This window comes from Patella vulgata, chromosome 3 (assembly GCF_932274485.2).
Source record: "Patella vulgata chromosome 3, xgPatVulg1.2, whole genome shotgun sequence".
Taxonomy (NCBI): Eukaryota; Metazoa; Mollusca; class Gastropoda; family Patellidae; genus Patella; species Patella vulgata.
In genome coordinates this window covers 14,286,717-14,312,780 of record NC_065881.2, presented here as the reverse complement: position 1 = coordinate 14,312,780, position 26,064 = coordinate 14,286,717, and the positions used below count along the sequence as shown (strand labels likewise).

At 34.6% G+C, this 26,064-nt stretch overlaps 2 protein-coding genes across 4 annotated transcripts; one reads left to right on the top strand and one right to left on the bottom strand.

Moving 5' to 3' along the window:
• Positions 1 to 754: 754 nt before the first annotated feature.
• LOC126816167 (poly(U)-binding-splicing factor PUF60) lies at positions 755 to 20,069 on the bottom strand. Of its 3 annotated transcripts, XM_050542417.1 has the most exons (12): positions 19,727 to 20,069; positions 12,826 to 12,920; positions 12,121 to 12,329; positions 11,332 to 11,390; positions 10,328 to 10,669; positions 9,485 to 9,556; positions 8,768 to 8,870; positions 7,771 to 7,917; positions 7,038 to 7,311; positions 6,121 to 6,263; positions 4,658 to 4,847; positions 755 to 4,091 (listed from the first exon to the last, which is right to left on the bottom strand). In XM_050542417.1, exons 3-12 carry the CDS (start codon positions 12,280 to 12,282, stop codon positions 3,982 to 3,984), a joined length of 1,602 nt encoding a protein of 533 aa, XP_050398374.1. In that variant the 5' UTR covers positions 12,283 to 12,329; positions 12,826 to 12,920; positions 19,727 to 20,069; the 3' UTR covers positions 755 to 3,981. The 3 variants fall into 3 exon arrangements, with proteins under 3 accessions (XP_050398374.1, XP_050398372.1, XP_050398373.1); XM_050542415.1 differs by lacking the exon at positions 12,826 to 12,920; XM_050542416.1 differs by lacking the exon at positions 19,727 to 20,069 and having other exon boundaries at positions 12,826 to 15,429.
• A 1,906-nt stretch (positions 20,070 to 21,975) lies between these two features.
• Positions 21,976 to 25,880, top strand: LOC126816227 (H/ACA ribonucleoprotein complex subunit 2-like protein). Its single transcript, XM_050542531.2, has 4 exons — positions 21,976 to 22,202; positions 23,742 to 23,814; positions 24,388 to 24,493; positions 24,833 to 25,880. The coding sequence occupies exons 1-4, from the start codon at positions 22,052 to 22,054 to the stop codon at positions 24,953 to 24,955; spliced, it is 453 nt and encodes a 150-aa protein (XP_050398488.1). The 5' UTR covers positions 21,976 to 22,051; the 3' UTR covers positions 24,956 to 25,880.
• The last annotated feature ends 184 nt before the right edge of the window (positions 25,881 to 26,064 follow it).

Below are 26,064 nucleotides of genomic sequence, written 5' to 3'. Positions count from 1 at the left end.
TAATGTTTCTCAGTTCCAGTGTCAGAGCTAGGATATTTTGTTGGGGGTGGGGTCTATCTGCTGCAGGCTCAGATTGAAGAGTTATGAGGGGGGAGGGGGAGGGGGTAAGGGTGACTGGACTGCAGCCAAGGGTCCTATTTCTTGAAGGAGCTCTCAAATTAGTTCTAAAAAAAAATTGTGCCTTAAGTTACAATGTAAATAAATGTCATTTCTGCCAAATATACTCTTCAAAAAAAAGGTAGGGGATATTCAGAAACAATACAAAACTGTGGAAATGCACTGCTGTTTTTATTAGAGGTAACCAGTGTATGTTAATAACAGGCCAATTGCCTACACATGAACATAAACAGTTCATATGGTCGGCTTATCTGACAGCCCCATTTCATTCGCAAAGAGATACACCCTCAAAAGTGTAAATGGAAATTTTTTATTTTTGTCTTAATAATGAATAATTGCTCCACCAATCCTCAGACATTCAGCAATTCATTGTGGCATCCTCCTAATCAACCGTCCAATCACGATTTGGGGCAATCTGACCCACTCCTCTTGCAGTGCCACGGCCAATTCTTGCAGTGGGTGGGACGACACAGGAGGACGACTCTACTCCTTGTCACATACAACCGGCGAATCAGAACCACTCCAATTCATTCAATGACAGACCTTATGATACAACGCGCACGTGCTAACCATTCGGCCATCCAATCCCCCAGCCCGACTTAAATAAAGTAATTAAAGAATGAAATAATACACCAGGTATGATAACAATATTTTATTTGCTGTACAATCTGTTTTACTACACAATTGATAAACACAGATATTTATATTACATACATCATGAATGATTTAAAATTCACTTTACTGTTAATAGGTAGCCAAAACTGAAACACTATGGCTCTTGTATTAATTAATACATCGGGTAAATGAAATGAAATGAAGAGCAACGTCCTACTTTTCAGCAATGACTGGGTTAATGTAGACACGTATACAGCATATGGTGTGCTATGAGGGAAATTTTGCTTGGACAGCTGCGCTACGGCCGCAATCTCATTAAAACACAGATCCTATTTTGTTTTGTTTTTTATACATGAAGTTCAAAATTTCATTTTACTTGTCTTTACTACACCAGGATCTGGAAGAGTTGTTATATAACCTGCATCCTGGATGGAGTGAGGGATTAGCAAATGAAAAAGTCTGTTACAGCGAGTTCTGTGCACTGAACTTTGGGTAAACAACTAGAAACGTCAACACTGATTAAATAATCAATGTCTGATGTTATAAGGTCAAAGGCCGCTCGTATGACATCTGACGCGACCTTCCATTACAACTTGTCAGATCTTCATGTAATGTAGGCCATCGAAAAAAACAGAACAAAATACAGATCTGTATTTGAATTAAATTGCTACAGCCTATTCTTATATTCTTAATTTCAACTGTCCAGGAAATATATCTTTAATGTGATACCATTGTACTGCGATATCAAGTTATAACAGTTTTATTTTTTTTACATAAAAGCAAGGTGAGAATGAAATGATTTATGAATTGTATGAAAATTAAAGAAGGATTATGTTAGAGCTAAATCTGCCTTTTGCAGATCTTTATTTTGGCCTAAAAATGAAGAAGTTTGACAGAAATTTTTAAATTCCCTTTTTCATAATCTATATCTTAACTATGTATTATAGCGAGAAATGTCAGTTCTTTATATAAATCTTACATAATGCATCTTTAATATAACTATTATAGCAAGAACCACCAGCTCTTTATCTAAATCTTACATGATGAATCTTTAATAGTATTATTTACATGTTGAGCACAGGCCTGACAATATTGCATTTAGTTATACCTGACAATGTGTCAGACAGTGATGAACTTTGTAACTGACATCAATAAAAACACAAGTCTATGATTGACATAATGACAGGCACTGTATGGATAGTGTACCTGTCAATGTCCGTGACAGGTGCCATATTACCAGGCCTGTTTTAGCACTATAAATTAGGCCACTGCAATTTGATTTTCTGTTCTTTGTGAACACCTGTAAATATTTTCCTTATTTCTTTGTGAACACCAGTTAAATATTTTCCTTATTTCTTCCGGAAGAAAACTGCTTTAAATTCCAAAGGTACATAACATGTACTTAGTTGCATTGTTCAAAAGCTTTAACTACGAAATTAGTCAGTTTTAAAATTTTATACAAAACATTTTTTACATAATTCACAGAAAATCAAATTGGTTTGGCCTTACATATATGTACAGTGGACCTCTGTCAAATCTGACATCGTACTGACTGTCAAATCTGACACCGTACAGGATCCTTACAATTTCACAGAATGTCGTAGTATTCAGATGTCGGATGTGACAGATTTCACTGTATATAGGAAACCATCAACCAAATTGTATCCTTTCACACCACTAGTGATATTCTCATAAACCCCTTAGCACTTACATGTAGACCGTCCTATAAACTAGGGGTCATAGACCACCCCAAACCGCTCTATCACATGCAACGTTCACCCTGTCAAACTGTGATAAAAATAATATTTTGGTGATCAAATTTTACATCTGGATATAATTTTTGTCGTTGCGGCTGTAATTTATTTTCATGTCTTCCATCCGTTCCAATCAATTATCCGTGAATTGGATAATCAAACTGTACCTTACAAAAAAGCTAAGTATAAATAATGAAAATTTCGTCTTTTAGCGGTATTTCCATGGTTAATTCTTACATTTGCAAAGGAATAATTAAATATATGTGACATGATACTTGAGTATTCTGATCTGAAATCAATTTACCCTACATCAAGTATAACTGAGACAACCTGTTGACAGGTAGTTTTTTTACCTGTTAAGACTTAAAAATCACCTGTCGGCCACAAGTATATAGGCAAACATTTTGAGCCATGTACATGTATTAGTGTTAATCTATCTTGTATTAGTGTTGATTAGTATTTACTGTAACAGGAGTAATAAAATAATAAAGATTGAAAAGATTAAACTAATAAAGATTGAAAAGATTAAACTAATATTCAAATAATAATAAAGATTGAAAAGATTAAACGAATAATAAAGATTGAAAAGATTAAACTAATAATAAAGATTCAAAAGATTTTTAATAGTATTTACTACAGTATCTTGAAGAACGAACTGGTACCTTATTGATAGCTTCCATATAAAATCACGTGCACAGCCGTGGCACACGCAAAATGGTCTTACACGTGGAATATGGACGGCTATTCACATACATGTATCTCGGACGGTTTGGGGCGGTCTAACAAACACTAGTTTCAACGTGTTTCAGTGTGTTCAGGGGCGTACAGATATTAATACACATGTATCATGGACGGTTTGGGGCGATCTAACAAACACTAGTTTCAAAGTGTTTCAGTGTGTTCAGGGGTGTACCGGTATTATTATATCACTTTTATATAAAACTTTCATATTTCTGTCACTTAACATCCATCATGAAATTTAAGCGATTTCCATTCATTAGCAATTTCAGCATTAATTTCTACACAATTTTAAGCTTTTAAATCACCACTTCTTAGCAAATTCTGTGATCTTTTAAAACTTTCAAATTTCTGCGATAAAAACACGTAATATCCGTCAATCACATACATCATGGACTTTAAGCGATTTCCAATTCATTAGCAATTTCAGCATTTATTTCTACGCTATTTTAAATCATCGTAATTCTTTTACTTGTTATAAAACGACTGCTGTATCTAGTGTGTATCATATAATCCACAGAATGTTAACAACGAAATACGTAATATCTACCAGTCACATCATGAAATTTAAGCGATTTTTCGTTCATTAGCAATTTCAGCATTTATTTCTACACTATTTTAAATCATCGTAATTCTTTGACTTGTTATAAAACGGCTGCTGTATCTTGTATCGTATAATCCACAGAATATTAACAACGAAATAGATAACAAATAACAACGTCATGTTTTTTTTTCTTGTCCCGATAAATTAAATCATTCAACCGGACAAATCACTTCCTTCGTACATATCCATGTCATATTTTTCGGCTCGAACTCTCCGTCCACCGAAGAATCTTCCGTTTAAAGCTGCGATACCTCTTTCTACCTCTGAAAAATACAGCACATGGATATTTATAATATTGGTCAAAATTTGTATATTTTTACTAAAATCTATGAATGTCATTTGATGATTCCAGGGGTACCTTTTAAACTGTAATGTTTAATCTCTAAAATGACACAAACTAGGTCATTTTGAGACTAACATATGGTTCAACTTTATTTCAATAATTTGCTTGCGCGTAAAGGTCATTTTGGGACTAACATATGGTTCAACTTTATTTCAGTAATTCACTTGAGCGTAAAGGTCTTTAGTGGTGGGAGGAAACCAGAGGACACTGAGAAAACCCATGAGGTTGAACAGGCGACCCTTCTCCTTTTCACATTCCAGCATGGAATTGAAACCACGTCACAGGACTCAATTACAGACCTTGCGATTGGACGCGCACTTGTTAAAACCACTAGATCATCGCCCCCGCTACCTATTCAGTATTCGCAGAGAGATGATGAATTCGGTATGTAGGATATAGTCAAAACCAACCACCATCACCTATGATTTTTGCTGAAATTGAGACCACCCTCCCTCCCAACTCTACCAAATATGGAGACAATCTCACCTTCTTGTTGCGTAAATTCAACAAATATTTTTACGATAATTTCTGCATCGTCGTCTTCACTCTGTTTTTCTTGATAAATAATAACACGATTTACGATTCCAAATTTACCACATTCGTCCGTAACTTCTGTTTCTAACTCATCATCTAAATCTTCAGGTCCAACCATATTACGTAACACCATTACACGACACTTAAATAATAATAAAAAGAAAAACGAATTAATTACTCAACACCTCTCACTGTAACCCAGCTATCATTTAATCTTGTGTATTTAGCACTAATTTCTTTCACATTCATTTAATATCAAATCTTTGTTTAAAAATGTGTAAAAATCGTTTAAAATCACCCAAAATCATCTAATTTGTACTTATGTCCAGATTAAATGAATGTGAAAGAAATTAGTGCTAGATACACAAGATTAATTAAACATACATTATGCAAGAGCTAAATCTGTCTATTGCAGGTCTTTCTTTAGGCCTGAAATGTTATGTAAATTATTAATTAGACATTAATTAACTTATCCAGACCATAATCAACTCTAGATGGCATCGCTAGCCTGCGATCTTAAGTGGATTGTGAGCCGATTTACTGCATAACTTTCCTTCTCGATTAAACAATTAAATAGATAATCGAGACTATGCTGTTTATCGTACTGACTTTAGTAATGATGACCGAGGCTAGGCAGAAATTTCATTCGCTTAGTTTTCGGTTCATAGTGGATCAATTTGAATGAAATTTTCAGCAAATTGCCTTTACGTTATCTAGTTTTTAACTATTATAGTGAGAACTGCCAACTCGTTATCGAATCTCCCATAATGTATCTTTAAATGATACCCAGGTTACAGTGTCTAGTGAAAGTAAACAGTTGTAAACCCAACACTCATTATCGAGTCTGGAGGGACCATTTTAAACTATATGCCAATATTTGTCCACGATTCTCAATGTATTTTAACAAATGGCCAGCAATGGTTTGAAACTATCATTAAATACAGTAACTCCAGCTAAAACAGCACAACTACACATACACCTACACAATACTTGTTTTGGGTTTAGCTGCAAGGGATCCACATTATTGCTCTTTAAGCTCAATCAACACGTTATTTTGGGACTAACATGACCAATTGGGAAATAAACAGAGCAGATTGAATGGTCAATATTAATTTCAATATTTCTATCAAACATTAGACATCAATCAAATGCAATATATAAATAAAAGAGCAATGACCCATACAATTATTTGAACACCTACGAGAGAGAGAGAGAGAGAGAGAGAGAGAGAGAGAGGTCATTTCGGGACTAACATATGGTTCAATTTTATTTCAATTATTTACTATACGTAAGTGTGTGTTTGAAATCATGCGATTTGACTCTACGACAGATCTTACGACGTAAAGCCCAAAAGAGAGACCATCCGTCCACCTAACCCCCCCTCTTTCAACATATATATTATATAAACCACTTACCTCAGAGTTTCTCATGAGTTTTTGCATGACCATATGACGTGCGTTTGTTCCACTGATTTTCATATTTTCTTGTTGATCTAACGTCTGTGGTAAGTCACTCTCATCTTTCTTCTTCTTGTCATTCTCTTCAGATTTCTCCCGAGCTGTTGATTGAAAACCACAGATAACATTAACTATTTATAAAAAAACAAATTTATATGGAAAACAATCACTTGGTTTATACACATATAGCACAACGTTTCGACAAGTATTCTCTTATCATTTCCACGTACAAACGATTTAAAATTATCTAAAATTCATTCCTATTGTTCAAGTTTGTATTTTAGAAAATTTAGAGTTTTGATAATATTATTCTGATAACTACAATATTACGAAAGATGAATCTTAAATCAGGTTTAAAAAAGCGAGAGAGAGAGAGATAGAGAGAGAGAAATCGACACAAACTAGGTCATTTCGGTACTAACATATGTTTCTATTTTATTTCAATAATTCGTTTGCGCGTAACAGACTTTTAGTGGTGGCAGGAAACTAGGACCTGGAGAAAACCGACGAGGTTGAGCATGCGAACCTACTCCTTGACATGTACAACTCAGAATCGAAATCACGTCAGTTGACTCAATGACAGACCTTATGATACAACGCGCATGCGCTAACCATTTGGCCATCTAATCCTCCGTAAAAATAGATGTCATTTTTTCAGAAATTACCAAATTCAATATTCAGATTCTTTCCGATTCTGTGCTCCTAACCTATGGAATTCCTTACTCAGTATACATAAAAAGAAAATCTTGACAAAAACTTCTATCATAGCACACTGGATGGTGTATGCCTATTTTGATTAACCCATTTGGTGCAGAAAAGCAGGGTGATAAACCCTGTTTTTGTGTCATTTTTTTATATTTTTACTATAAACTTACCAAAAGGACTGTCTTGACTTGGTGGAGGCATGGGAGGTAGTGGGACATTGTGTAGAGACATTGGCATATTGGGCATACCACCCATTCCGGGCATCGACATCATACCGGGCATACTGACAGGAGCTGGCATACCCATACCCAACGTTGGCACGACGGCAACTCCTGGTTGTCCGATCTGTGTAGGCACGAGGACAGATGGTGGAGGAATAGCGTCTGGTGGAGCCACTTGTTGGAACTTAGAGGTGGCACCTGCGGCTGGACTGGTGGATGCTGGCTGAAACAGAGAAAGTGTCAATTATAGTGAAGTTATTAACTGGGTTTCGATTTATATATACGAGTTATATTTTGGCAAAGAGAGAAAAATGTGGATTAACTCGTACATTGAGGTATTAGGCTAATGTCCACTTGAAATAAACTAGTACCCCCACCCCCCTTGATTATATATATATTAGAGAGAGAGAGAGAGGGGGGGGAGGGTTTAACCTCCACTCCACACAAACCAGGTCATTTCGGGACTAACACATGGTTCAATTTTATTTCAATAATTCGTTTGCGTGTAGGGGTCTTTAGCAGTGGGAGGAAACCAGAGGACCCGGAGGAAACCACGAGAGTAGACAGGCGACCCTACTCCTTGTCACGTACAACCGGGGATTCGAAACCACGCCAGTTGACACAATGACAGACCTTATGATACATCACCCCCACCCCGCCCCACTGATATAAGAATACTTACAATAGGTAAACCTGTAACTTGACTGATCTGTTGTTGTACATCCATGGCTGTTATTTTGGCTGTTACAGCAGCTGCTGCTACGGCTGCAGCTGTAGGCATGCTACCAGGTCCGATGGGTACGTCTAAAGCATCAGGTGGTGTTATCGCCTGTGATACAAACAGATTCAGTTGAAAACATTGAAACAAAATAGTATTAAGTACAGGAGTACTACACGACACACAAAGAATAACAATCACAACATCTTATATAATATGAACCAAAATGTTAAAACAGGCTAAAATATGTTTTTTTAAAAAAAAGAAAAAAAAAAAGGAATATTTTTAGCCTATTTTAACATTTTTGTTTATATATCGTAAACATTGACTCTCAACCTATTTTGATGTGACAGGTCACATATATCAGATCAGGTGAATAGATCCGGGGGCTGGCTGTAAGCCTGCACTGTTCTATAGTGATACAGGCTTTACTCAATATGAAAACAAAGGGGGTGCCCGATAATCAGTCCGGAACGTCCCGAATTGACAAAATTGCATTCAAGTGATATGAAATTCAGCCTCGTCACAGTTCTGCCAGTCCCGATAGCTGAGGTGTTGTGAGTAGAATTGTGACCTATTTTAAAAAATATGTTTCAGCTGTCATGATTGGTTGAGATTTTTTAATGCAATCTGCACATAGGTTGTACTCCGAAATTCTTCTTTTCATTCAATTGACCCGATTTTTGGAATTGAGAGAATTTAATTCCGGAACATTCGGTCGAGTTTCCCCAAATTAACAATAAGGGAAACAATCCAAAAAACAGGGAAATATTTCCCAAATATAACAAGTTCAAAACTAGCGCAAACAGACTGATTTTCTTAATTACCAACATACAAAATGCCTCCATAAAAGACCGTATGACTAGAATCGACAGAATCGACTTAGCCACCGTTGCTTGCCTGATATAAGTGAGGAAACCCATAAATGTAAAACCCAACCAATACAAGGGAAGTAACTTACCTTGCCAACACGAAGATATTGTCCTCCTAAATCAAACAGATTCATGGAAGCGACAGCGTCAGCAGCTGCCTGTTGAGTTGAATATTCAATGAAACCAAAACCCCTGAAAAAAACCCCCAACAGAATTTAACATCAACATTAACAAGAAGACTTGGTCATCAATATACCTGCACACTTGGCTCCCAGTCAACAAGAAATGGTTAAAAACAGTGCTGGATTTAACTAATAATGAGGTTCCTCCCAATAAACCACCCTCACGACTGTAGGGAGATTAAAGTTTGTTTTAAACACATATGAGGAAAGCTGAGGATAATGACGGATGATTAAGACTACAGTGATTGTAAGAAAGGTTTACGACAGTGTCAAAAATATACAACGTGGTCAGAAATGAAATGGGGTTTAACGTCCTACTGTCCTGCTCCGACAGGGCTAATGAAGACGGGCATACGCCATACAGTGTGCTATGAGGGGAATTTTGCCTGTGCAGCGGCACTTTGGTCTACTCTTATATCAAGGGATATTTTATGTGCACGCTAATGTGTAAATGGGAACTCAGTTTTCCGTACCATCCTAACAACTAGACAGATGTCCTTGTCAGGCCCTCCTACATCTTGAGACCCTAAGCTCCAGCATGCCAAGCCTATAGGTAAATCTGGCACCGGTTGAACACCTAGATCTTACTATAGATATTTGATAGAGGTAATATTGTTGCCTTACTTGTGTTTGCCTGGTTTTGTTGGATCTAAAGGTATATTAACAGTTATAATGGTACCAAAAGCTTCAAAAACACTGGAAAAAAAAAAAAAAAATTATAATATATTTTAAACATACAAGAACTAAATCTGCCTATTGCAGGTCTTTTTTTTAGGCTTGAAATATTATCTAAATTATTAATTAGACATTAATTAACTTATCCAGACCATAATCAACTCTGAATACCATCTGTAATATTTAGTGGATTGGGATACATCTTTAAAAATAATTAAACGTTAAAATGGATATACAAGACTTCGTTTTTTATTGCACCAACTTTAGTAATGACGATCGAGGCTAGCCTAAAATTCAAAAGCTAATATCTTAGTTTACAGTGGAGCAATTTGAGTGAAATTTTCAGCATATTCTATTTAGGTTATCTATTTTTTAACTATTATAGCAAGAACTGTCAACTCTTTATCTAATCTTCCATAATGCCCCATTAAGCGGAATTGGGTAAATGAAATTAGGTTTACTTCCTATTCTTATATCCAATTCCAACTGTCAAGCGTTCTTCTATGTGCAAGTCTATCTGTACACAAGACCTTGATTTTTTCTCCCATTCGAACGACTAGACCCTGACCATGTCAGGCCCTCCATCCTGTACCCACTAACAAGGGGAAGGCCCGAGAAGCCACGCTGGAAAATCTTGGGGAACACCCAGGGGATCAACACCGGGATCGAACCCTGGAACTCCTGGTTAGTGAGTCTGTGCCTTACTCATCAAGCCCCTGCTGCTCCCAAGCACTGGATCGACTCCAAAAATGTTCAAATGATTTGCCCAAATGCATGTAACACTAAACTCACCTTTTAATGTCAACTTCCGATAAATCATGATGAATTGATGCAATATAAATACGATTGTACGATTTGGATTCTTCTGCAAGCTGTTCTATGATTGGTTGAGCTTGGGGCATGTTGCTAGGACGACCAACTTTAATATTTCGTCCACCGATCATAACACCATTCATCTGTTCTAGCGCCAATTGAGCTGCTTCTGGGATTTCATATTCAATAAAGGAGAAGCCCTTGTGTTTGTTTGTAATCGGGTCCCACGACAGATTGACACTTTTAATCGGACCAAAAGGCGAGAAGGCCTGTTTAATTGTGTCTTCCTTAATTTCAAAATTAATACTGCCGATATAAATCCTGAAAACAAGAAGAGAAATTATAAAGTTGTGAGAACAATCACAAAAAAAATATCGAGGGTTATATAAATCATTATAATAATCAGTAACTATAAACTATTGTAGATAGGAACTATCGAGTGTAGAAACTATCAAGTATTATAATTCATTATAATAATCAGTAACTATAAACTATTGTAGATAGGAACTATCGAGTGTAGAAACTATCAAGTATTATAATTCATTATAATAATCAGTAACTATAATCTAGTGTAGATAGGAACTATCGAGGGTTATATAAATCATTATAATAATCAGTAACTATAAACTATTGTAGATAGGAAATATCGAGTGTAGAAACTATCAAGTATTATAATTCATTATAATAATCAGTAACTATAAACTGGTGTAAATAGAAACTATCAAGTGTAGACACTATCGAGTGTAGAAACTATTGAGTGTTATACAAATCATTATAATAATCAGTAACTATAAACTATTATAGATAAGAACTATCAAACTTAGTATAAATCATTATAATAAATCAGTAACTATAAACTATTATAGATAGGAACTATCAAACTTAGTATAAATCATTATAATAAATCAGTAACTATAAACTAGTGTAGATAGAAACTATCAAGTGTTCATCAAGCATTATTATAATAGTAACTAATTTATTACCTGCACATTAAAGCCAGAGCTTGCTGTCTTTGAACTGTTGTCTGGAAATTCTGCATTTGCTATGAAAAATAACAAAATATTCTAATAATACTTATTTTCTCGATTTTCAAATAATACTTATTTTCTCGATTTTTTTTTAAAACAAATATCTTGTAAAGTTCATGAAAACCAGGCAAATTTCATTATTTAAATACAGCATTGTCAGAAGTCCCAGACCTCTACAACATGAAGATCTGATCCGACGTAGTGGGAGGACGCGTCAGGGGTCATATGAGCGGCTTTTGACCCTATGACATCAGACATTGGATTAACCAATCAGCGTTGATGTTTCTAGTAGGATACCCACAGTTCTGTGCATCGCATGCCAAGAACTCGCTGCAACAAACTGTTTCATTGGCTAATCTCTTACATCAACTAGAAGGCAGTTTATATAACAACTCTTACAGATCCTAGTGTAATAAATACCAGTAAAAAAAAATTTTAAACAGTATAAAACGAAACTAGATAGGAAATATTTTTTATTCTGATATACTTCCAACACCTTTATTTTTATAATATTGGTACTTCAAAATGTTCTAGAATTTGATTTGCAGCAGGAAAAAAGTTAATATTGGGGGCTCATTAACCGATAATGATTGTGATCATTTTAAGTGATTGTAGTGACATAGCGATTATTCACTGCTGATCAGTTTGGCTAGAAAAATGCAATTTAAATCTATCTGATTTTAGTGTACTATAGTCTATTTCTGTAAAGATAATTACCAAACATAATTATCTGATTATATTTACCTGGTGCTGATGTGCTATAGTCTGTTTCACTAAAACACTTTTAATACTCTGTTCCATGGCATATTTCTTGGCTTTCTGAATTAATTCTTGTTGCGATGAACTGAGGCGTGGTAGACTGAAGGGCTTTGTGTCTCGCTTGGCGCCAGGTCCCTCTAGTAACATACCATACTGATCCGCTTGACTGGGTACTTCTCCGATGTAATCTTCCGCTAAAAAAAAACAATAAAAATATTATTAAAATCGTGAATGCATTCCTTTCTTTGTTGATCTCAGTTGTCTCCCCCTATATTATGGACCCAGGAGTTATTGGCCCTGGCTAAAGGGACAATTAGGAGAGTTGAAGCTCTAGCTGTTGTCTATTTTGAAAACTTTGGTGAATTAAGATTGCAGGAGAGACCGAAGAGTAAGGGGTCTTAGTGTGCAGTGAAGGAGGGGAGGGTATTAATAATAGGGGTTTTACTGTAGCTGTCAACCCATGCAGGCACTGCCCACAAAGAATATTAAAACACCCACATTAGTCTTCAGAGATTCATCCATGACATGATTCAACAGATTTAAAAAAATATAAAATAGAAGTAGAGGGCTAGGGGAACAAACTGAGATCTTGTTGACAAAATAAAAGTAGAGCTCAATCATCCAATCAAAATCATTCATAAAAAAAAAACAGCCTACAATTTCTAAAGCTTCACATGAAACAAAGTTTACCCCTGTTTGGTTGTTTTATGGCCCCTGTTAAGCCCTACTTGGGCTGTAATTTTATAAGAAGCCATCTTAAAGGGCAGGCTGGTTACATATTAGCACTGCTTTAACCAATTCATATGAAAAACACAGAAAGAAGAAGAAAAAAGAACAACATTATTGATATGTTCTGACATGATAGCTTGTGTTTTTCTTAAAACCAAAAAAAAATATATATTTTTTTCTCGAAACCTGAAAAAAAAAGATCTAAAAACAAGAAAACATATCTCAACAAGTCAATTACACCATTTTCTAACTAAACAATGAATGTAGTAGGTCTTAAAACAATTGTAAGGTTGATAAATTCCCTACAATAAGGTTGATAATTCCCTACAATCATACATTCAATAATAAGAGTACCTTTTCCCAGGATATTGAACAGATTATAAGACTAATATCTATCTGATTATAATAGTTACAGATCTAGATTTCATTTCGTTTTTTTATACTTTCGATGGCTTCTACTACATGAAGATCTGACCGGTTGTAGTGTAAGGTTGCGTCAGAGATTTGATTAACCAATATGCATTGATGTTTCTAGTAGGATACCCACAGTCTTATGTGTAGCACGCCAAGAACTTGCTACAACAGACTGTTTCATTGGCTAATCCCTCACATCAACCAGAACGTAGGTTATATAACAACTCTTCCAGATTCTATTGTAGTGACGGCAAATACATCGAAAATTTGAACTATAAAAAAAAAAAACGCAACGAAATAGGATCTTTGTTTTAATCAGATTGGCTTCATATTTGAACAATAGATAGTTTAAACAACTTATAAGGACGAAGAATTGAAAACAAAATCCCCAGAATTGAACAACAAGCAAAGGAATTCAAAAAGGTACTTCAATCATACGAATGGTCTTAGTTAAGACTAGTTCAAATACCTAGATTGTTTATTCAAACTTTTATATTCAGTGAATCGCTGAAGTCGGCTATCAAATAATTCCAGATAGATTTTGACTCATTTCATTACTATAGTTTGTTTTGTCTAGTTCTCGTGTGCAGATTTCCTGCATTAAGTAGTGTAATAAAAGGGTATATATTTACTTTTGTACCGTATTTCAATTTATGCTTGTCACTTTTGATTTTTTTTGTCAATTCTACATGTCGTATCCAACCATTGCATAAACAAATCTGATTAAATACACAATCCTGCACCCCAACGCAAAAAATGAGATTAAGATATAATATATATAATGGAATGCTACTATTAGGATTTCTATAGGCTACATGTAGGTATTCACTCTAAATATGTAATTCCTAAAACTCTCCAATTCAAGGGATAAAATATTTGATGTCTTTTTCTGCAATATAAAACAAAACCTGAAACTAGATGAAAATATTTATGGCAAAGTCATTGGATATTAACAAATTACGCAACAAAACACTGGTAAGAGGCAATCAAACAATTAACGCAGACGTGGATCAAATACAATGACTTTGATATCTAATAACCGACACCCTGACTGCATTAGCCGTCTGTTTCAGAACGACATGTCAACACAGCTTGATAACAATACGCAACGCTCACCAAATTTATAGCAGCACTTGATTAAAAGTCAGGGGCTTTAAGAGTGATGAAATCTTAAAACTTAAGTATTTTAAGAACAATGTATTTTCACTGGTTAAAGGCATACTAATATGATATTAATTTTCAGCCAATGAAAATGCTGAATTCTTAAAACCTTTAAGTTTAAGTATTAATCGTGAATAAGGCCCATGACAAGTATCAAATGAAAATTGAAAGTAGATAAACGAAAGTAAAATATCCATACAAATTCAAGAGATCATCAATCACAGACAATTTTGAACAAATCCCTAACAAACTGATCTTAATTATTTAACACCATCAAATCTTTTTGTGAACTCTCGGCAAAATACAAACATTAAAAAATGGCGATATGATTACACGATGGTTTTCTTAGGTAAATCTGATTCTGTTTAACCTGATCTTCCGAGACAATACAAGCTGAAAATAGAGAGCAGACAGGGCAAGGTGTTTAGTTGTATTTAAATGAAATGTTCAGTCCTATTGTTCGCATCTTTATTTAGAAAATTTAGTGTTTTGATAATATTCTTCTTGCTTAGTGTTTAATGCATGATGGGGCCCAGTTGACCCAAAATTATCCCTAAAAATGAATCAATCACAAAATTCGTAGAATTTGAAAGAAATTTGTTTGTTTTGATATTATCTATTGTTGATGTATCAATTATGTTTGTTTTCTTAATCAAAGTATTTTTTGTTTTTTTTGTTTTACATCCATGGGCCAACTCAAACTTCAATTTATGTCATTAATAGTAGCCATGAGGCAATCATTCATTGGCTGCTTGCTTCTCTTGACAAAACAAGCTGAAAATACAGAACAGATACACATACGGGATAAACAACTCTTGCCCTAGAGAACTTAGCGAAAATATATCTATTCTTAAAACAATATTTTCATGCAGAAAATCAAATCAGTAAAAACGAAGCCTATTTTGCTACAAATTGTAGTATGTAAAATATATTTTTTGAATTTTGGGTAAAAAAAGGAAAAAGAACAACAATCTATGATAAGATGGCGACAAGTTCTAATTGAACTTTTACAAAGCTTGTTTCTCGAGAGTTGAGACTAGGCCTGTTCATTACGACTTCCTCCTTGATGACAAAACAAGCTGAAAATATAGAATAGAGGAAAAGGGAATATATTAATTGTAGTCTGTATTCAAGTGTATTGTGCTGTGTTGGTATGTTCCTTTGTTTTCTATTTGCTTATGTTTTTAATCTGTTTTGTTTTTTTTAAATTTAAATCATTTATTTTTATTCAACTCTCGTAATAATTAAAGTCCCTGAACATCATTTGATGAATTGTGAATTCCCTTCAAAGTCTCAATAATGTGAAAGCTGAATCCCTTAAACATACATTATGCAAGAGCTAAATCTGCCTATTGCAGGTCTTTCTTTAGGCCTGAAATGTTTTCTAAATTATTAATTAGACATTAATTAACTTATCCAGGCCATAATCATTAAATAGATTAGACCAGTTCAGCCATATTTTGATTTAAGCTAAAAATGGAGGAGCAAGACTTAGCTTTGAACAACCAGTATGGTGGTTGAAATTATTGCACACATCTTGACAAACCTTCAAATGCTAATATCTTCGCTCGCAATAGAGTAATTTAAATGAAATTTTCAAATCATTCATTTTACATTATCTATTTTCGAACTATTATAGCAAGAATGACTAGCTCTAAATCTTACATAAGGTATCTTTAAAGGAATATCAGTTTAAATATGATTAAATTCTATTTAGTAATTAAAAAGATATGAATATTATCAACATTTTGCATCCACTGACGACGACATAAACAAGATATGGCAGTCCTTCACGTTTAAGGTGCTCTTTCGCTCCTGCTCTTCTCGACTTTGATTCGCAGAGTCATTAAAGACTGTCGCATATTAGATAAATCGTTTTCCTAAATATGGAGATTAATAAACTACTTTCAGTTTTTGTTTATTTTTAAACTGCATACATTCGAGCTATAAGTTTCCATGATGGAAATTCAAACGCTACCATATTCACCAAACAGATCATCCTCGTTTTCATTCTGATATCGAATGATAATCTAAGGCATTATCTTCCATAAGAACATATACACTTGTAAAGAGAATATTAAACAAGACTAAAGCATAAATACAATTGGTGTCTCCTTAATCCAGGAAAACGTAGAATTACTCTCGCAGTATAATGAAGCATAATTTCATAAACATGAACGACTGGGGACTGGATATGGTGAGTGTAAGCTATAATCTAAAAACTTTTGATCAGCCTCTTAAACTTTGTTTGAATATATGCCAGGAGATTATCTACCAAAGTAATTTTCGATTTATTTTCTTGACTAAAGGACAAGAGCAGTTTTTAGCATGAATTAATGAAGATGTGTAAAATCAGATATTGTATGAAAAATACAAATAATGCAAAGAGACTTTAATTTATGATATTAATGATTCTGAATCGACAGCCTTAAGCAATTTATTTCAAATATATATTTTTTTTTGGGATGTTTTTCATCTCTAATTGTTGATTCTAATGTAATGTAATAAAGAACTATCAAAGACAAGTTTGCGCTGAATTCCAACCAATGTTTACATAAGATACCGTACTGTTGTAACTTCCAGGGCTATGGTCTGTCTCTAGTTTAGAAAACTGAAATTATACACAGAGAAAAAAAAAAGACCAATGTTAAAATTCTCTTTTAAGAAATCAAAGGTAAAAAACAACATGTTTGCCTAAATTTACTCTAAAAGCTAATAATTTGCCAACTCTGTTAAAATTTATTCCAGTTCCAACAAGAAAAATGATCATTGAATGTGTTGACAAGAGTCCATCTTTGACCAACCAACGAAACAGGGAAATAAAGCACCTGTGTCACACACTACATCTAGGATATCATTTACTGTCTGAACCATCGTAAATTTAAAACGGGTTTCTTCGATTATGAACAAGTTAAGTAGTTTGTTCATAATCGAAGAAATCCGTTTAAAATTTACAATGGTTCAGATGGTAGTTATTTTAGCAGCTTCTAGAGCAGTGTTGAGTAATTAATTAGTCTGTTAATTACTCAACACCTTTTGAGAAATATAAACCAAGTCATTATGTAATCTAGACAGACCCTTTAAACTACACAACTGTAGAAACCCGATGGTTTTCTATGATTCTAAAACAGATTTGAACAGTTTTCCAACAATGGTTTGAAATTAAACATTAAATACAGAAACTCCTGCTAAAGCAACACAACTAAATGATACCTGAGTTGTAGTGACAGATACAAATTAAAACCTGTTATATTTTTCCAGCCTAGACTTATGGTGTTTTGGAGGTTTTTCAGTGTTTTTTGACATTATTCATTTCATGTGCCAGTAGTAGTGTCTGACATTTTATCAGGTGGAACAAAAAACATTATTTTCGGGTCTCTAGTATAGTCAGTCTTCCATTTTCTCTTTCAAATGCGTTTTTGGGTCTACAACTATTTTATACTTTATAAATCAAGCACAAGCATGGCAACATTTCAATATATAATGTTTGTTTAAATTAATCTTAAATAATACTGAATCTTAATTATAACAAGTCATCTACCCCCCATATTCAAACATTAATTATACATGAATATCAGGATAACAATGTGTTCTCTCCCCATTACATATTTCTGTATTTTAAAACTTCACGCCCCCGATGTCTTCTAGTATTATGTAATCTATAAAGAATGTAAATAACAAGTTGAGCAACATCACTGAAAGTACAAACAGAAAAGGAAAATCTTTTAAATATAAATTGTATACGCATGTAAAATAAGTAATCTAATGACATACAAAATAGAAATGACAAGCAAGATATTCAAGAAATATCATTACCCAATATTGGTAGAATTCATTTTATTACATTGCCTTTTTATTAAAATAAACATACATGTACATTATTATATTACAAAAACATACATAAATACTGTCAAGTCATTTTGGCAAAACTCAATGAATGAAATGGGAATTAACGTCCACTCGACACAAACTATGTCATTTCGGGACTAACATGGTTCAATTTCATTTCAATAATTCCCTTGCGCGTAGTGATATTTAGCAGTGGTATGAAACCAGAGGACCTGGAGAAAGCGAAGTAGGTTGGACAGGTGACCTTATAAGTTGTCACGTACAAGTGGGGAATGGAAACCATGCCAGTTGACTCAATGACAGACCCTACGATTTCACCCACTAGGCCAAACAACTCCCTTTCATTTTGCGAGAGAGAAATAGGGTTTAACGTCCACTCGACACAAACTAGGTCATTTTGGGACTAACTCATGGTTCATTTTTTATTTCAATACCGGAGAAAACCCATGAAGTTGGATAGATGATCCTACTCCTTGTCACGTACATGTACAACCGGGGAATCCCTTTCATTAATCATTAACAAAAAAAGACCCTACAAAAACGTATGTATTTTTAAAAGACAACCAACAGAGTTTTATTTATTAAATTTTTGTAATTTTTTTTAATCTTATTTCAATCACGAACCCTTTATGAGTTTTGCCAAAAGTCTTTTCTGATGTACACAACCATTTTATGAAGTTTATTATATTGATAATATTAGTTTATAAATCAACTACTGGTCACGTGAACATCCAAGGAATGGCTTTAGTTTAAAACAAACACACTCTCAATCATCAATAATCACATTTTGAAAACATATATTTGATTGAATAAAACATTTAAATAAAACATAAAGCAAAACTGAAAAGGAATTTCTTCATTTTTCATTAGCTATCCAATCTTTACAATTTCTCAATGACGGGTAGAAATAAAATTCAGTTGAACATGTATGAGAAGCCAATTGAAAAATTGATAATTAAAAGATTTAAAAAGAACACAGTCTTTTCATTGCCTAATATTAATAGCAAATTGCTGCATTCTTAAACCTCTTGATGAATAAGGCCCGAGGCCCTTGTTTTGTTGTTTAAATCATAAGCATTCCGCAAGCAGGGTCAGCTTAATTAAAATCAGGCCTATTGGCTTGGAGAACTCTGGATCGGAGGCGGTCTAGCACTGTATATGACACCATATCTGGAGTGTGGGTTAGGGTTAGGACCGCAGATTTTGTCAAGGCCTTGATATATAAACAGGGCTAACACTAACCCTAAACCAAATCCTGGACCTGAAACTAACCCATAGTCCACATATGATGTCATTCGTGCTAGAATGTCTTCGATCTACCATTTCTATTGTAGGATACGGGTTATGCAGGGCCTCTTCATCTGTTATACACGCATAGAAATTTTTATAAACACTACTAAACTGACAAGAGAAAAACGACAGAACAGATAATACATACCGGTATCATATTTCATCCTTGTTGAAGCTGGTAAAGGGGGCATTCCAAGACCAGGGGGAATTCCCATAAACATGGAATTTGATTGGCTCTTGGGTACTGGGGGCATTCCTAATCCTGGTGGGGGGATAGACTTAGGTGAAGGAAATCCAAGTGACATAACGTTTTGACTGCTGCTGGTTAATGATGCTCTTCCCCTCTCTCTAGTGTGACCTTCTTTACGACTGGATTAAGAAAGAAGGCTTTAACTTTGATTTCTCGTCTAAAAATCTGGAAATCTGATCACTGGCGCCTGCTACTGTAGGGTGTTGTTCTAATGGAATAATTTTCTTCTCATCAACGGTGGCTAAAATACAAATAAATATTTATGTACTGAATATTTATTTCTTAAGAGATACTAAATTTCTTTTCGTCTTATATCGACGAGTGACGTAAATTTCTGAGTTACCCTACATTTAGATTTCAATGGCTTCTACCAAACTGTTTAGAAGAAGGGGACATATTTTTAACAGCATGTTGTGTCGGACATACTGACTCTAGCGAGGTAAACAAGGTCTTACTTTCTCATTTAAATGTTCCTTTACATTGTAGTGTACAGGCTTTCACAGGGGCTGACATGCGACTGTTTAGCAGTGAAAAGTAGCCCAGTAAAATTGACTGGGAATCAAAACTTTTTCGACACGGATTCAATAGGAGGGTTCATGAATGTACAGGGCGAGTGTAATGAGACCTATGTTCAGAGCTGAACTAGATGGGGATCAATCGTGGCCATCCCCCTGGTAGGGGTTAAAGGTCACGTGACTTTAGCGTGAAATTGGACAGCCGGCGGCTGAAATATAGCCCACTTCAATCTACAATTCTGAATTACTATTTTATGTAATTGTATTACTAGCAATTGTACTGTATTCGTTTAATATTATCAATCTCAATATCTGCAAAGATTCAGGCTAAAAAATTATCGAAATGTAAACGAAATTGTTTATTTACATGAGACACTTGTGGGAAAATACCACTCTGACGGGATTTTCCATTGCTACGGCTCACTTCATTGGTGAATCTGCACCTTAGTTTCCGGTGGATTTTGATATAGAACCAATCAAACAATTGATAACATTTTTGTGATTATTATGTTTTGTGATATCCCGAGATCCGACAATTACAGTCGTAGAAAACAGGATTTATCTGTTTTGATGACTGAAATTTGCTAAATTTCGACTAAATATAGCCTACTTTTTTTGTGGTATCATCCAGATTATAAATATTTGACATATTATCTTTCATATTAACGTGCGGATTTCAGTTTTAAAATTGATACTAGCGATTCTGAAGGGAAAATACCGCTTATGACGTCATTCAGATATGACTGAAAAGCACTTATTTTGGTGTGATGCCACGCATTGACTGGTATAGAGCATTTTGATTACATTATTGACGTCGATCTTGGATTTTAAAATTCCATAACTTTGGTTTTAATTAGAATATTTTGATAAAATAAAAAAATTGGGGTAGCATTTTATGTATATTTTCACAAAATATTTAAAAAAAATTTTTTTCTGGCATTTGAAACTTTGACCTGAAACCCCTACCCCTGGCATGGAAAAATTGTCTACAAACTGTGGGATGCTCAACAAACTTAAATTCATGGTGGAAAATATGAAACCAGTAAGAAAGGCAACTTTACAACCAATATTAAAGATGGTTGGGGTCTGACCTACGGCAAAGGCGTTAAGCCAAATATTAAGCGTGTCATGAATACACAACAAAATCCCTATCTCTGAACCAAACAAAACATGGCGGCCGATCTTTCAATATTCATGGTTTTGTAAAGACTTGAACAGTAGTCACCAAGACGCTTGATTAACATCCAAATTTTAAAGCTAGGATGTTTCAAAACTACAACTGTTTGAAAAATAAAGCTTTTTTTAAAAGAAATAATGGTTAAATTTTGATTTAATAATGCACTTTCGAGAAAAATCGTTTCAGACATTACCTGCTTGTATCTTGATTGAGTACAAAATGTTGATGCAAACATTAGCCGAAAAGAATATATATATATTTATTGATGCACATATTCCCCCTTCATTATATAACCATCTTTAAATCCAGTTTGTGCCTTATTAGCCTTATTAACCAATTTTTCTAGAATACTATATGAGTTCAATAAATAAATAAAACATATATGGAAACATTTCGTTTCATAATAGATGAAAAATAAGTGTTAAATTTGGATACAGATGCACACTGACTGCGCACGCGTAACTTTATTATTGACTTCCGATCAAAACACGTGCGTGCTTTGGAAGTGAACAGATTAGTAAATAAAACAAAATGGGAAAAAACAAGAAAGAAAAGAGACAGTCGGAGGCTAATGAAACACTTGAAATTAGCTATGAGGAAAAACTAGAAAATCTTATGCCGATTGCAAAACCACTAGCCCCTAAAAAATTAACAAAACGTATCTACAAAACAGTCAAAAAAGGTAGGCCTAGACAGTAGACTTATGCGGGCTTATTAAATCAGCTCTGAGCCCTGTAAGTTCAGGAACTGTTCTAATGAATCCTTGTCAAAACTAACATCGGCCCCAGTCAATTTTACTGGGCAACTTTTGACTACTAAACGGTCGTGTGACAGTCTCTGAGAACGCCTGAAGTTACAATGTAAAAACATTTTTAGTGAGAAAATAAGTCCCTGCTTACCTCACTAGCGTCATTATGTGCAACACAACATGCCGTTAAAAATGCCTCCCCATCTGCTAAAAAGACTGGCAGGCGCCATTGAAATGTAAATACAGAGTAATGCACAGATTTATGTAACTCAGCCATAAGACGAAACGAAATTTAGGTATGGTGTAAGCTGGTGAAACAAAATTGGGATTTTTAAAAAAAAATTTATTGTAAATTGGGCTAGGCAAATCAATAAATGATTGAAGATTCTCAGCTTTTGAAAGATTTCATTCCCCCCCCCCCCCCACTTACCTAAATTTCTATTTGGTTTATATGGCTGAGTGGTGCAGGGCAGAGCGCCTGGCAAGGGAAAATGTATAGTGGGACAAAAAACTGAGGTCCTTTGTATATACATTGGCTTGCATGTAAAGATCCCTTGACAGTTGGAATTTGATAGAAGAGTAGGCCATAGCACCGCTGTTCGGGCAAAATATCCTTCATAGTATAGCACACCGTATGGCATATGTCCATCTTTGTTAGCCCAGCCAGAGCAGAAAAGTAGGAAGTAAACCCCATTTCATTTCCATTGCAACACTTCATAAGAGCATTCAGGAAATATCCCCCAACCATTCCAAACCATATTTCTCTATGAAATTATCTACGACAATGAGTAAGGTGCTGGCGTGATAACCTAGCTAGCGTTGTCCAAGGGAGTCTGGTGTAGTTTACTGTTGTAAGCAGTGAAGGACAGAAGATCTGGTAAAGAATGTGCCTACATGTATCTTCATTATTCCGGTGTGTAGGTAGACCCCTTATGTCACTCTGGTTAAAACACAGATCCTATTTTGTTTCGTTTTTATAGTTCAAAATTTCAATTTACTTGTCTTTACTACATTTGGATCTGGAAGAGTTGTTAATTAACTTGTGTTCTGAATGTTGTCAGGGATAAGCCAATGAAACGGTCTGTTACGGCGAGCTTTAGGCATGTTTTTCACAGAATTGTGGGTAATCCACTAGTAACATCAATGCTGATTGGTTAATCAAATGTCTGACCTCATAGGGTCATAAGTCGGTCTTTTGACCCCTGACGTGACCTATCGCTATAACTTGTCAGATCTTCATGTAGTGTAGGTCATCGAAAGTATGAAAAAAACGAAACGAAATATAGATCTGTATTTTAATCAGATTGGTTGATGTATACCCCCACCCCCTCTTGTCCCTTAGTGCATAGTTCTAATATCAAAAAGTCAAAATTTATAAAATTAAAGCCAATTGTAATATTTTCTATCTCATGGTTGTACATTACTGGTCAGGTGCTCATCAGTTTTCTCCTTTTTTTTTTATTTTTCTTGTAGCAAACAGCCAGAAGAAGCAGATCGTTAGAGGAATAAAACAGATTCAAAAATTTATTCGAAGAGGATCCAAGGGGTAATGTCTTTAATGGATTCAATTCTTAACTTAATGAACCCTTGGCAGTTGAAATTCAATGAAGGGAATGCAGAATTATCACTGTTCAATCAAATTTCCCCTCATAGCACATTGCGTAGCATATTTCTGTCTTCATAAGCTCTGTGCAGAAAAGTAAAATATTTGGGATTTTAATAGCTGGAGATGTTAGAGATTCTAATAATGTATATTTGTAATGTTTGTAGATTGTAATATGTGTGTTTGTAATGTTTAAGATTGTGTGTATGTGTAATGTTTGAAATTGTGTGTATTTGAGATTTTAATATATGCATGTAATATTTGAAATTGTAATATGTGTATTTGTAATGTTTGATATTGTAATATCCATATTTGTAATGTTTGAGATTGTAATATGCATATTTCTAATGTTTAAGATTGTAATATGCATATTTCTAATGTTTAAGATTGTGTGTATTTATAATGTTTGAATTGTAATATGTATATTTGTAATATGTATATTTGTAATTTTTGTAGGTTTGCTGTAATGGCTGCTGGTGTTTGCGATTGTAATATTTGTTTTTGTAATATTTGTAGGTTTGTTGTAATAGCTGGAGATGTGTACCCAATCGATGCTGTATCACATTTACCTGTGTTATGTGAAGATGCTGATATACCTTATTGTTATATACCTTCTAAACAGGTTAGTTCTTTGCTGGCTTTTGCTCAATAAGTAAGTAGTTGGTTGGCTAACCTGGAGATCTTGTGTTTCATCCCTGTGTTTGCCAAGAAAGTTCAACAGGATTTTCTGCCATGGTTCCTGGTTGTTAGTGGTGCAGGACGGAGGGATTGACAAGGGACAACGTGAAAGATCTCTTGGCAGTTGGAATTCGATATACAAGTATAGACTGTAACCCTGCTGTCTTGCCAAAATTTCCCTCATAGCACACTGTATGGCGTATGCCCGTCTTCATTAGCCCAGTTTGGAGCAGAACAGTAGGATGTTAAACCCCATTTCATTTTATTTATTTTGTTATTTTAGGATCTGGGTAGATCGCTGGGATCTCAGTACTGTGTTGTAGCATTAGTACAGTCACATGAAGATTATAAAGAACTTTATGATGAAACATTCGCAGACATCAAATCACTGCCTCATCCATATTAAACAAAGTCAAAGAAAAGACTTGGAACTATTTGTATATATTATGAAATGTGGCGCAATATCTAACAAGTGTGTAGATATCATTCAATTCACAGATAAAGAAAATAGAAACTAGGAATGTGCTGGTCTGGGAATATAGGTCTTATTGTACCTGGTATTGTGTCGAAAATGTATTAAAAATGTCAATAGAAAGGAGAAAATTGTGTGCCTGAAAAATGTACAGGTACCTGAGGATTTTGTACCCGACATTGTTATTGATGAGTATTTTCCAGACTGGTTTAACGCTGGACAGATTTAAAATACCGGAGCTACACTGATGTAAGCCTCCCTTGTATAGCTCTTGTTTTATTTCATGTTGGTCAGGAGAACGCTAGATCAGAGACGGTCCTGCACATTTTAGCACAGGTGATGTCATATTAGGGTTAGGGTATGGGCTAGGACCTGCAGATTTCCTCAAAGTCTCAAGATGGAAACTGGACTAGCGCTAACCCTGGACCATGCCTAACCCTTACCCTAATCCTAACGCACAATCCACATATGACGTCATATGTGTAGGGCCATCTCCGATCTAGCGTTCTCCTGTTTGTCAGTCCTGACACTGTTGAAATGCACCAACTGGAAAACATACTAGTTAGTTAATTGCCTGCCATCAAATTCGAATTTCAAAGCATTTAAATTTCAACTGTTGTTTACACAGTTAAATTTACAGTTTTTATACATTAACCTGCAAGCAAACTTTTATTGCATTACGGCCAAACAAATTTGATCTTTAATGCTTGATTATTATACTCACACGATGAGCTATTTTCTTCACGAAAAAAGGGAATTTTTAGTAGGTGTTTCTGAAGAACTAGAAATGAAAGTAGTTTGACCAAAATCAATACATTTAAAGTGTAAATATGACATTTCATTAAAGAGATCAATCTTACATGGTTTTAGTTTTAAATTTTTTGTTACAGGCTTTTCATTTTACAGGAATACTGTATGATTACAGGCCCCCATACTCCTTGCAATGTTTTTTTTTGATTAGAGCTAAGCCCACTTAATACTGCTGTAAAGGAAGCAAATTTCTGTTCCAAATTATGACTGGTCAATAGTCCTTTTAACAACCA

What these genes read in the sequence shown, in the direction of transcription:
- LOC126816227 (XM_050542531.2), top strand. Translation starts at nt 22,052, where the DNA reads ATGGGAAAAAACAAGAAAGAAAAGAGACAGTCGGAGGCTAATGAAACA. An exon ending in CTACAAAACAGTCAAAAAAG is followed by an intron (nt 22,203 to 23,741) that starts GTAGGCCTAGAC and finishes TTTTTCTTGTAG; the next exon opens with CAAACAGCCAGAAGAAGCAG. An exon ending in GTTATATACCTTCTAAACAG is followed by an intron (nt 24,494 to 24,832) that starts GTTAGTTCTTTG and finishes TTGTTATTTTAG; the next exon opens with GATCTGGGTAGATCGCTGGG.
- LOC126816167 (XM_050542415.1), bottom strand. Translation starts at nt 19,883, where the DNA reads ATGTCACTTGGATTTCCTTCACCTAAGTCTATCCCCCCACCAGGATTA. An exon ending in CTATAGCACATCAGCACCAG is followed by an intron (nt 11,391 to 12,120) that starts GTAAATATAATC and finishes TATTTTTCATAG; the next exon opens with CAAATGCAGAATTTCCAGAC. An exon ending in GCTCTGGCTTTAATGTGCAG is followed by an intron (nt 10,670 to 11,331) that starts GTAATAAATTAG and finishes TCTTGTTTTCAG; the next exon opens with GATTTATATCGGCAGTATTA.